Source organism: Pyxicephalus adspersus, chromosome 1 (assembly GCF_032062135.1).
Source record: "Pyxicephalus adspersus chromosome 1, UCB_Pads_2.0, whole genome shotgun sequence".
Classification (NCBI taxonomy): Eukaryota; Metazoa; Chordata; class Amphibia; order Anura; family Pyxicephalidae; genus Pyxicephalus; species Pyxicephalus adspersus.
In genome coordinates this window covers 135,514,767-135,527,442 of record NC_092858.1, presented here as the reverse complement: position 1 = coordinate 135,527,442, position 12,676 = coordinate 135,514,767, and the positions used below count along the sequence as shown (strand labels likewise).

At 38.5% G+C, this 12,676-nt stretch overlaps 1 protein-coding gene and 1 long non-coding RNA gene across 2 annotated transcripts in view; both read left to right on the top strand.

Moving 5' to 3' along the window:
• PDK3 (pyruvate dehydrogenase kinase 3) overlaps positions 1-12,321 on the top strand; it is a 40,889-nt gene extending 28,568 nt beyond the window's left edge. Inside the window, exons 4-8 of the mRNA XM_072427905.1 lie at positions 371-555; positions 3,548-3,637; positions 6,249-6,326; positions 7,913-7,989; positions 12,181-12,321. Coding sequence (XP_072284006.1) covers positions 371-555; positions 3,548-3,637; positions 6,249-6,326; positions 7,913-7,989; positions 12,181-12,306 — 556 coding nt within the window. The 3' untranslated portion in view covers positions 12,307-12,321. The remainder of the gene's footprint in view (positions 1-370; positions 556-3,547; positions 3,638-6,248; positions 6,327-7,912; positions 7,990-12,180) is intronic.
• Positions 7,997-9,973, top strand: LOC140341958 (uncharacterized). Its single transcript, XR_011922965.1, has 2 exons — positions 7,997-8,370; positions 8,943-9,973. It is a non-coding gene; the product is annotated as an uncharacterized lncRNA (long non-coding RNA).
• Positions 12,322-12,676: the final 355 nt, after the last annotated feature.

Here is a 12,676-nt window from a genome sequence, read left to right as displayed (position 1 = left end):
CTTTGCACAAAATAAAATGTTGCTGACATTCTGGTTCTGCAGAATCTGAATTTTGGAAGCTATATCTTGTTTAAGGTTTGTGTTACTACTAAAGCTGGATTCCTGCAAGGATTTAGACTTTTTGAAAGTGCTGAAAACAAATGAGATAGATATACCGTTAAAGTTTAAAATGTTTTCATTGTATAGTAAATTCATGAATACATTACAGTATGATTTGACAGTCAACATACTATTTCATTAGACTAATGAGTTGCTAGATAGCCACCCCTGACACAATTAGGGTTTGTGCAGTTCTAAAAATGTAATGCGAATGGTAGTTCTGTAAAAATATTTTGTATTTATTTTTAAGCTTATTCTGCTTTCACCTCAGCTTTTTAAAGGTCCTCATCGAAGTGAGAAACCGACACAATGACGTGGTCCCCACCATGGCCCAAGGGGTGATTGAATACAAAGAGAAGTACGGCTTTGATCCATTTGTCAGTAGCAATATCCAGTACTTCCTGGATAGATTCTACACAAGCAGAATTTCTTTCCGTATGCTCATTAATCAGCACAGTAAGTAGCTTGTTAATGCTTAACAACTCAACATATTAGGCTCACCTCATCGCATTCCAGCTGCTGCTGATAAATGTCTTCCATTTCTGCCAGATACTTTTCATGTACAGCACATTTTGTACAGACATGATGTGTGATTTGTTCCCTGGTAACAACAAATGGCAAAGCCTGTCAATGCACCTATTTAAACACCCTAATTGATATTGTGTTTTCCAGATCATAATTGTTAATGATAAATGCTAATTGCATGTTTGTTTGTTTTTTTTGTTTTCAAATATCCCCCCGAACACCGACTGCCTCTGTCTTTATGGAGCTTGGAGGGAGAGGGTAGGGTCAGGGTTTTGGGGTACAGTTTAAAATAAATTACCCTGTTTCCTATTCCAGCAATATTTATTATGTGGCCCTGCATAATGCCACAGAACTATAGGATGACTGTAAAAAGGCTCAACCATGGGACAGGGCTGGGACAGATGTACGCACTAAGAAAGAGAGTTGGCGGGTACGTTTTCAGGAGAAATACTGTGCAATGCTGGGCAGGGCCATAAGTGAAGATTGCTGGAATGGAGAACACGGTAAAGCTTAACATAAGATGCTGTAACCTATGTTTATATTGCAGCCCAAAAACCCAACATTCAAAAACACTCAAATGTGTACCAGCACATTGGAATAAATGAAAATTTCATACAAGGGCTTCTGAACTCTGTATTTTAATAATAAGGAAACGATTAAATTTCCATGTTAACTTGGGTTTTAACTCTCTTAGGGACTAGTTCCCCAAACTGAGAATAGATGTTTTCCAAACATATAAAATGTTTCTAATAAAATCAAATATGTCATAATAGCTTTTTTGTAAACAATATTCTAAGATTTATGAAAAAAAATTTAAGGAGCAGAAGGATTCCCTCAAAATTTTAACAGAACCCCTGGAGATACAAATACCACAGGCTGAGATCCTGTAGACCAGGGGTCAGCAAACTCCGGCCTTTAGGCCAGATACGGCCTAGCCAGTAGTCTGTTCCGGCCTAACGTCCCCCTGGTTGATCTGGCCTAATCCCGGACGGCAGGGGTCGGCAACCCGCGGCTCTTGTGCCTCCTTGTTATGCCTCCCTTCCCTATTTACCCTGGCCGGCGTTAACACTTCCGCCTGCGGGGTAAGGAAACATTCCCTCTCCTCCCTATGCATTGCAGAGGAGAGGGATTGCCCTTCAGGGGCGTTCCTGGTGGGGGGGCGGAGCCATCTGCGTGGGATTTGAGGGAGAGTCCGGCCTAGTGGGCCTTCTTGACCTCCTAAAATGGCCTAGTAACCAATAAAGTTTGACCCCTGCTGTAGACCATAAAGCTAGTAGATAACTTCACTTTACCACTACAGAATAGTGTTATCAGTGAAAGTGAACTAGGATCTGATTTATTATCTGTCTTGTCTGTTATTTTAAATTGTCTTAAGTCTTATATTGTTTCTTATATTGTTCAATGGAGATTTAGAAAGTATGTGTTGATCTGCTGAAAAATCTCTGATAATCTGTCAAACTGTAACTGAAACCAGTTATTAAAAACATTCTTACAAAAATGAAAACCTTTATTCATTAAATCATTAGAAACATCTAAGGGCCCATTCAGACTGGCCTGGTGCATGAAAATTAAAGATGTCTGTTCTACTGACAGCCCCCCACTCCTAAAATACAAACTTAAAAAAAAAATAGGCAACTTTCTAAATTGTGATGTTTCAGTTCCCTCCAGCACGCCCACAGGATTTTCAAAATCCTGCAGGAATGTTTTCCAGCACTTTGCAGCAACCTTTTGCACGTTGCTAATACCTGCTCATCATTCATTGGGCCTAATTTAATAAAGCTCTCCAAGGCTGGAGAGGATACACTTTCATCTGGGTAATCCAGCAAACCTGGAATGGATTTTTTCAGTCATTTGCTAGCAAGTGTTTTAAATCCTGGACCAGATACATTCCAGGTTTTCTGGATCACCCAGTTTCACAGATGAAAGTGTATCCTCTCCAGCCTTGGAGAGCTTTAATAAATCAGATTAATTTGTGGTTTGCCTGCTTGGTAATCATATTGCTAGGAAAAAAAATAGCCCTGCAAAGATAAAGTTTCTCTTGTTGCTGGATAATCAAAGGACAGTCCAAGGACTTCTGAACCATTGGATTGAAAAATGCATTTTATGTTTTCAGAATAGTCATTGGAAAGTTTTTGTTTGAATAGTATAGCGATTATTTTTGTGAAAGTAGCATTGTGTACAGTGAAATTACCACTAAGAATAATTCCTCCCAGGTAAATAAATGTTTTATTCTATCAGAGTTTAATAATTTTCCAGGTGTGAAAGAGCAGCTTGTAATATGTTAACTATAAAACCACAATCTATGAATAATATCTTATTTCCGCCTAGTTACTGGTGTAACTGTTTGGTACACACGTCATTTGTATTACCTATGTAGATTGTATTGTGGAGCTGATATGTATATGTGAGTCTACTTCTAAGTCTGACCCAACACTCCGAGTGTACTATGCTTCTGCTTGCCTGGGGAACAGGAAGATTTCTTACACATTGGGCTTGATTTATTAAAGCTCTCTAAGAATGGGGAAGATAGACTTTCTTGCGAGAACCTGGGTGATCCAGCAAACCTAAAATAGATCTGGTCCAGGATTGAAAACATTTGCTGCAAATACCTTAAAATTTGAATTTAAGGGTTGCTAGATCTCCCATGTTCATCCATGATAGTCTATATTCTCCAGTCTTGGGGAGTTTTAAAAAATAAAGCGTTTTATATGATGAGCAGACCAGTAATCCAAGACTGGCTTATTTGTTCTGCATTGTGAGCTGCAGTCTTTGGGACAAGTCCCATTGCCTACAGCATAACTCAGATACATAACATATACAGCCCATTCACACCTTTTAAGTGATCAATATTTCTCAATAGGGATCATTATTTAGCTTATTGAAAGGTTTTATTGACGTATTACTTTATCTGTTTATTTTACAGCTCTTCTGTTTGGAGGGGACATTAATCCTGCCCATCCTAAGCATATAGGAAGCATTGATCCATCCTGCAATGTACCAGAAGTAGTAAAAGGTATGACTTCTGTGTTGAGATGACTTACTATTGTTAATAACAAGGCCCTGCTTTTGTATTGATGGGCAGATTTACACACAAAGATAAATTGGTTCCTTTTTTTTTTTTTCTCCAGTTCTGTTTATACAGTCGCAGGATTCTCTGTACTGATCCACTGATCCGGCCAATTCATTGATTCTATCTGACCACTGAGATGGTTATACTGGAGCAAGGGATCAGTACAGGAAAAGAACTTTTCCCCACAACATGAAGTGGGGAAAAGCAGGTGTATTCTTATAAACTACTTGGCCTATGTTTTAATAAGGCTATAAAACTATTTCTGTTTGCTGCTAGTAATTTTGTCATGCACACATTTCAATCTTGTTCTTATTATGCAGTAGTTTCAGTAGACAATCATACCTTTATCCAAAACTTTTTTTGTTCTTGGTATATTAAGTTAGTTGTTTTTTCTGTTATCTGTATCTATTTGGAGAAATGTCCTTTCATTTTAAATTATATAAATGCAATAGCAAATGGGTGGAAAATCTCTTTGGGACGGGTGTCATTAGTAGGTTCTCCCTTACATTCTGTTTTGGTAATATTTTGTTTCGCTGACAATGGTTGCTAGACAGCAAGGAAGAAGGGTATATTCCTCTGGTAGACAGCAATAAAAACACAAGAATTTCTATCTCACATTTTCCAAAAATAATGGAGATAAAAAAGACCTTATCCACGCTTATCTTACTGATCAGTGGCATACAAAAAAATGAAATATGTTTTTTTCAGTTACCTAAGCCATGGTGATGTCATTCTTCAGTCCTCTCTCCGTTTTAAGGTGTCTATATCACTACCTGGGTGATGCAGGCACTTCCTATGGGCTGCCTAGCAGTGTGGTCCTCTCAGGACCCAAAAAAGGAATCTGCAGACGTGACATCAGCAATAGATGACCATAGGAGATGAGCAGCACTGGCCCATCTGCAGCTTCACATTAGATGCTCTGCAAGGGAACTTGACAGTGGATTTAGGTGAGAATATCCTGTTTCACAAGGTAAGTTAAAGCAGAATTAAACCGAAGACCAAACAATTACACTTACCTTTAATCCTGCAGGTCCCTTAATGGCGCTGGTCCTTCCTGCGATCCGGTCCCGTGTCTTCTTGGAATTCCCCTTTGTCCCGGTGCTGAGGTCTTCATTCTCCACTTCCTTCTGCCATTAAAAAAATAAAAAATGAAAAACATTTTCCCTTTACATATAAGGGTTGCCTACCCTTTTATATAAAGTGAAAATGCTGAGTTTAGGTCCGGAATGGTTGCTCTAAATTATAAGTATCAACATAAAAAGTCTTTCCTGACAAAAGTAGGCTGCCAGTGATGAATGTGTTATAAAATAATAGTTCCATGTCCTTATGACATGATAATTGTCTGACAACTACCGTATTTTTCGGCGTATAAGACGCACTTTTTCTTCCCCAAAACTGGGGGGGAAAAGTGGGTGCGTCCTATACGGCGAATGCAAGTTTTAAAAATACATAAAACCGGTAACATACTTACCCGATACCGCGATCCTGCGTGCTTCTGCGATCTTCTCTCCTCTCCTCCTGGCTGCAGCGCGTGTCCCCGCCTTCCTGCAGACCCAGCGAGGAGAAGCCTGCACACGCGATCCCGGAAGCAGGCTGAGAGACAAGCGTGCCCTCGCGATCCCGGAAGCAAGCCGGCGGAGAGAAACGGACCGGTAAGTGGGAAGGGATGATCAGCAGGGGATAAATAGGCACGGAGTGGGGAATTTATCCTCTTCTGATCACTCTGTGCCAATTTATCCCCTTCTGATCGCCCTGTGCCTATTCAACCGCTTCTGATCACTCTGTGCCAATTTATCAGATCACAGGGTGATCAGAAGGGGATAAATTGGCACAGAGTGATCAGAAGGGGATAAATTGGCACAGGGTGATCAGCAGGGGATAAATAGGCACGGAGTGGGGAATTTATCCTCTTCTGATCACTCTGTGCCAATTTATCCCCTTCTGATCGCCCTGTGCCTATTCAACCCCTTCTGATCACTCTTTGCCAATTTATCAGAAGGGGTTGAATTGGCACAGGGTGATCAGAAGGGGAATAATCTTTTAGAATCTTTTTTTTCTAGATTTTCCTCCTTTAAAATTGGGTGCGTCTTATATGCCGGAGCGTCTTATACGCCGAAAAATATGGTATATTGGCTTGCTCTTGTTTGTTGCTTGAAAACTTGAAAAGCTCCTACTCTGGGGTCCATAAACATAAGGCACTGAAGTCTTGGCACCTCCCAGGGCATAGTGCCACCCACGTCATTTAGCCTCTACTGCCTGCAAGTACTTGTTCTGGGGTTCGAATATCTTAGTCTCAAATTCAAGCATCAGATTTCTGTCCCCCCAAAAAATCTACTACTCATAATAGCTAAATTCTGCTTATTGTTTTTTTAGGTGAGCTTTATCTAGCTGGCCTTAATACAAAAAGTTCTAGGGGGTCATTTTGCATTATTTTACCTGGTTAGCTTGTGGTTAAAAATTTTGTTATATTGCTAACCACCCATCTTGTTAAAGCTTTATTTTATGCTCCATTTTTAGTATACCAGTGATAGCTGAATATATATTTTTTCAACAGATGCCTATGAAACTGCAAAGATGCTGTGTGAGCAATACTACTTGTCTGCACCTGAGCTGAAAATTGAAGAATTCAATGGTGAATTGCTTTTTTTTTATAACAAGCAAACAATTCATTTAAATGGCAAAAGCAATATCTGACTATTATCCAAATAGTAATATGTGTTCTTATTCAAAGTTTGAAATCATTTGTTTAGGTTACAGTTTTCGGAATGTTTGTTTGCTGAAATATAGTGTTGTCAGAGAGAAGTCTTAGTGGCTGTATTGGAAAATTCCCCAGACTAGAGATGTACAGTGGCCAGATCACAACGGCTTGGTATATGATCTTTCAAGAGGCAGACAAAGGGAACAGGACAAGAAGAGTGATAAGTTGTTTCCACAATGGATTTAACCTTCAGGATTTTAAAAATACAACCTTGAGTGTTTTTTACTTTTATTTTAGAGTTTACTTGATTGAGGGGTTCTAGCCTTGCAAAGACTATGTAATATGTGTAAAACAAAATTGCTTTCCACTGTGTTCTCTGTGTCTTTGAAAGACCAGAACACTAACCAAGTAAACTCCAAAATTAAAAGTAAAAACACTCAAGATTTTTATTTTGCTCATGTAATACATTTTTTCGGATTGATGACATGGGGAACACGTTTATATTCTAAATAAATGATGTGTCATCCTGTAAATAAACCACTCACTGCTCATAACATCTGAAATGCATGGCCAGGGGCGGCTTTGCTAAGTAGCATACAGAGAGGTTAGTAGTTGTTTTTTTTTTAGCTTTTTTTTTTTACTGCAACAGATACCCTCTAGCACAGCGGTCCCCAACCTGTGGTCCCAAAAAAATTTTGGTGGTCCACGGCTCTGGCCGGTGCACCCCCCAGCGGGGTCAGGAGAAGGATCCCGCTTGGGGGGGGTGCACCAGCCAGAGCAGCGGACCATGTCTCCTGTATGCATCACAGGCTCAGGGAAGTGAGCAGGTTGTTGTCTCTGGACACAACCCACCTGCTCTTCCATCGCAGGCTCAGACCTGTGATGGGAGAGTGGGCAGGATCTGGCATCATGACGTCACTATAGGGGAAGTTTCTTCCCCTTTAAATGACACACGGCTCCCTGCGCATGCGTGGTCCTGAGTCTGTAAATTTAGTGGTCTGTGACGTCTAAGCGTTGGGGACCACTGCTCTAGCTTGGTGAGGGCATGCAGGTTCTCTTGGTCAATGTATGAGCTAGTTCAATGTAATGTTTTTATATATAAAAGTTTGGATCAAATATTTATTCTGTATATCTGTATGGTGTTCCTTTATTAACTCAAGTACATACAATCTCCCTTATAGTGGAAAACTTGTTCTAAGTAATACAAATGAACAGTATACTATCTAATATATATATATACTCAAAGTATCTCAAACACAAGATGCCCCCCTCAAATGCTGGACTTTAATTCCAATAAACGTCTCATGTATAAGTAAAACCATTTTAAATAAAGGTAGTTCTTACTGTAGTTGTTTGGCATATGAGAAATCAAAGCCTTTAGGAATCTGTTATATTAAATATATTCAACTTTATTATAAGTAAATGGTCATTGAGAACTTATGAGCACGTTGCCCTTTTTTGTCAGAATGCTCATAGAACTCTAGTATATATGTACTAGTATATATGTACTTGTTTTACAGCTAAGGCTCCTGGCAGACCTTTGCAGGTGGTCTATGTTCCCTCACATTTATTCCACATGCTATTTGAATTATTTAAGGTAGGTACACTGCATTGTATTGTTTTAAGGATTCTTGTTTTTTTTTCTGGTAATTTTAATTTGTTTTTTTTCTTGCAAGATTTAAATTATATTTTACTTTTTGGACAAATTTTTTTTGTTTGTTTTTTTGGATACAGATAATAAATAAATAATGAATAAATGATGAGTGAAACTTTCACTGTGAGAAGACATCATTTCTTACCATTATTCTGGCTTTATTATAATGTTCTGTAACCCTTTTATGTTTTGTTACATAAAACTGAAGAAGAAGGTAGATGCTTTGCTGTAGCAGCAGAATGCTGTCCAGATGGGAATACGATTACAAAGTGCTTAAACTTTTAAACCATCTTCTGGCTTTGTGTGTTTTCTCTAAACAATTGGGTCAGTAATTGGGGGGGAAAAAAGCTCTTTTTGTAGATTTATCTGATGACACAAATAATATGATGTGATACAAGCATATTAAACAAATTACCTTGCAGACAAAGAGCATTTGAAAAAATCAGTGTCTTTACAAGGGCAAATGTATGCAGTGGCCAGTGATCTGTCTTCCAACTGATTTCTCATTGGGTCCTTTGTCATAATTATAATGCACCTTCAGGATTGTGTTCAAGTTGTCACACTTCTAGATTTCCAATTCTGTAATGGCAAATTAAGTTGTCAGAAATACAATTTTAAAATTGCTGTCCCCAAATTAGTTTTGCATTTTTCCTGATTAGGGATGGAAAAGTCTGTATTTGCCATAAATTTACCTATTCAATATATATTCCAAATCTACAGGGTTACTTACGTAAACCTGCTGGCAGATACAGTTATTTCTAAGCCCTGAGATTGTTCCCAGATTTGCAGCTTTTATAAATAAACTTTATGATGTTGGGTAAATTGCTTTACTGAGGCTTTTTTTGTGTCCTCCAAAATTTGGCAGCCTATTGAAATCCTTCCATGTTTTTATGCAGCACACTGAGGACTGAGAACCATAGTAAAAGGTTATGTCTACAGCACCACCTACATATGAAACCTGGTACTGCAGCCAAACTTAAAAAAGTTATTGCGCTAATAGTTACCTGCTTTAGATTTGAATTTGATTGGAAAAACGGATGTACATGCAGTGAGGTCTGAGTGCCAGTAAAAAGCAGCAAAGCAAGAACCCGCATTTAGTAGCTGCTGTTTCTGATTGGTTTGAAAAGCCCATTTAATAATGGTAAGCATACTCTTACATACTGCATATAGATAGTACAGCAGTCCATAACAATAGAAACATTTTTGTACCTCCCTATCAAGCAGTTATGCTGGAGTCCTGTGCTCTCCATGTAATTAGTGGCCCTCTCTGCTGTTTTCTGACCCCTTTTGACACAGATTTAGATAAGCCCTAAACCTAACAAAGCTCAAACTCTTCACCAGTCGGAGGGCTCTAGCTTTGACTCAAAGGATCTGATTTAGGAAATCTCTCCAAAGACCATTCCAGGTTTGCTGGATTCACTGATGAAAGTGTATCCTCTCCAGTCTTGGAGAGCTTCAATAAATCAGGCCAAAGAGAGAATGTTAGAAAGCAGCAGAGCATGTCACTACACACAGAGCACACTGGTCCAGCCCATCCTAGCAAGGAACAGATTTAACAGATCGGGACTTCGGTACTATATCTATGAATGGTAAGACTCTGCTCACTTATGTTTGTTCTGTATGAGGGAACTCTGGGGTTTAGTTAGGATTCATTGTAGACTCTGGAGCTGTCATTTTTAACCTTCTGTATCTACCTAGCGAATCCCAGACCTTAAGCAGATATGCAGGAAGATACCCAATGCTGCATGGCTACATATGGATTTATGCCACCTAACCATCAGAAATTCATTCTATTCCACTGCTTTCTGCCAGACATTGCTGCAAGCATCAAACATCTTTTCATTGTCCTAATGGCCAAATTCCTGGCCTTAGATTCCTGGAAGCTAAAGTGAAATCTTTAAAAGTATATTTATATAAAAAAAAGAACTTTCAGGTTTTTTATTGTTATCAGTCTTCTTGCTGGGGAGATTTACTTTTATTTCTTCTGGTAGTCATTGCAAAAATAAAAATGATAAAAAATCCAAAATGTTCAACCATTTCTCATGGAAACAGGTTAGAGAGAATCTTCAGTGGGCACTGGAATTCAAACACTTTCAGTATGTCTTCAGGACAGAAAGAGCGAAAAAAGAAAATCTAAATGTTCTTTATGTTGTACAAGTTTTGGCTAGAGATCCACTTTGAACAACAGACTTTACAAATCATTGTACTTTTTCCTCCATCATTGTTCATTTTTAGACCTAATTAAGTTATTATTAAAATAGTCAAGAAACTGAAATCACCCATCTCATATTTTCTGTTGCAATACTGGCACACACATTACCTTACCTAACCCAGAACTCTGATTTTTCAGTAAACCTTACACTAGCAAATTTCTGTTTTTGTTGCAAAAAAGCAAGCTGTCATTTAATTCCTTTTTGCTGAGGTCACTTCCCAGACATGGACAGAAGGGTAATAAAAAGTTAAGCCTAGACTCCTGAGAAAACATGGCAAGAGGAAATTCTACTTTTATTATGCTGTGAAAAAGTAAATGTAATATTATTAATGGCACATCTGTTAGAGGGAGGAGCAAAGCATTATGGTCCGGCAAAACTAGTTACTTTTGAGCCGTGACATTTTCCACTCTGAATCAAATTAATAACAGCGTGTATTGGAATCCATTTAAGGATAGAAAGCCTTGCCATAATTGTGCAGAATTAGAGGTATCACTATCCTGATCTTGGCTACAGTTCAACCTGGTTACAGAGTAATTTACTGCTATAATAAGGGATAACGCTACTTGGGTGGTGTGAAGCAGCAAGCATTTCATTTCATAAGAAAAGATTGGCAGCTTCCACAATGATATATTGTGGTGCCTTCTTATATGTAGTCCTTGAGGAACCATTTTAATAATAATTGGGCTTTTAAATAGCTACTTTATTCTAATGTTAAGCTTATTACCTCATTATTTTACTTTTTATAATTAGTAATCACAGGCAAAGAAAGTAGTAATTTTGACTCATTTGAGTCATCTAAAGTCTTCTTGTTGCATGGTGCTTTAATTATTCCGGTGCCAAAAAAAGCACATAGGAACAGCATTCACAGAGTGCCCAAAACTGTAAAATCCTCAGACTGCTAATGCTTATACAGTGATTTGGTTATTGAGCCTCATCCAGATGTTCTGACAATGGTTGTTTCCGCACATTTCTGATTGGATATATGGCTATAAAACTCAAGTCCAGCTTGTAGACCCCAGCAGCTCTTAAAAAAGGCAATTGTATTGGTGCAATTCTCAACTTTTCTTTAGTGCTGTCCCTTGCAGACTCACTTAGGGATCCAGCACCTGTTCTATTCCTGGTTGAATGACACTGAGATGACTAAGTGTCATGTCACAGTTACTCTTTACCTTCTTGGGGTAGATGGATCCTAAAAGCTGCAGAGATAGGGGCTACAATACGCCCATGTGAGCCCATCATTGTGAGGAGGAGGACAACCTTTGATCCCTTGTACTTTACAAAAATATGCAGCATTTAGGTTTTGCTCATGGAATGGGGGTGCAGAGCACATGGTATCCCACAAATGGACCAGAAACATATGGAAAAAATGTAAAAGGTGCAAGGATTTCCAGTTGGGGGATTCCAAATCCAGATTAGGGCTTTGAATTGGACCAAACAATTCTTGTTTGGAATGATCAAATGCTCCATTTAACACTACAGAAATGGCTGAATTACACTGTGTATAGAATGTCCATCCAGGATAATAAATTGATTTATTAACATTTTACCCTGAAGCACTGTCTGTACTGGAGTCATTGAAGTATGATTTGTTGGTGACCTAAGGTTTGCCCTTTACCAATGTGATACATTGTGTATAATATTTATCGCTGGTATAATTGATTTAAAACCAACATATGTTTGGGCAATGCAGTATACTGTAGATAATATACAATAAAAAGGACTATTTATAAATCGATTTACTCAACTTTCAGCCAATATTTACACATTTATCCAATTTAATACAGTTAGATAAATGTGCATGTCTTTGGTGACAGTTGGGTTAATTTTTATGCGTATAACTTTCTCCACTATCAGCACTGTATGAATGAATGAAGTGCGTTTGTTTAAAGAATGCTACATTTTTTACATTTGATTTTTGTAGAATTCAATGAGAGCAACAGTGGAACAACATGAAGGGAAGACTGAAATCCTGCCACCTATAAAGACTCTGGTCACACTTGGAAAAGAGGATCTTTCAATAAAGGTGAATTCCCTGCAAATTGTGTAACACCTTGTAATGAAATTGTATGCATTTTAGAGTCTCAGGACTCTGGGGCTTTACAAGACACAGATGGCTCTGAATCTCTATCATGATCAGCAGGTAGTTTTTAGCCATTACTGGACATACAGTATATACTAAAACACATTCAGTGTACTTACAGACCAAGGCTTTGTTCATACTGGAGGTGAGGTTTCTGTGCGTTTGCTGCTTCCTCATGCCAGGGAACCGCTGTCTCTCCAGGGTTGTTACAAGTAGCGTCTCCTGGCAGCAGCTCTATATTGAATGAATAGGGGCAGAAGTAAGGAGAACTAATATTGCTCACTGCCACCAACTATCAAATGTGCAAATGCTGGTTCTTTAAAAATCAGTGGGAAAA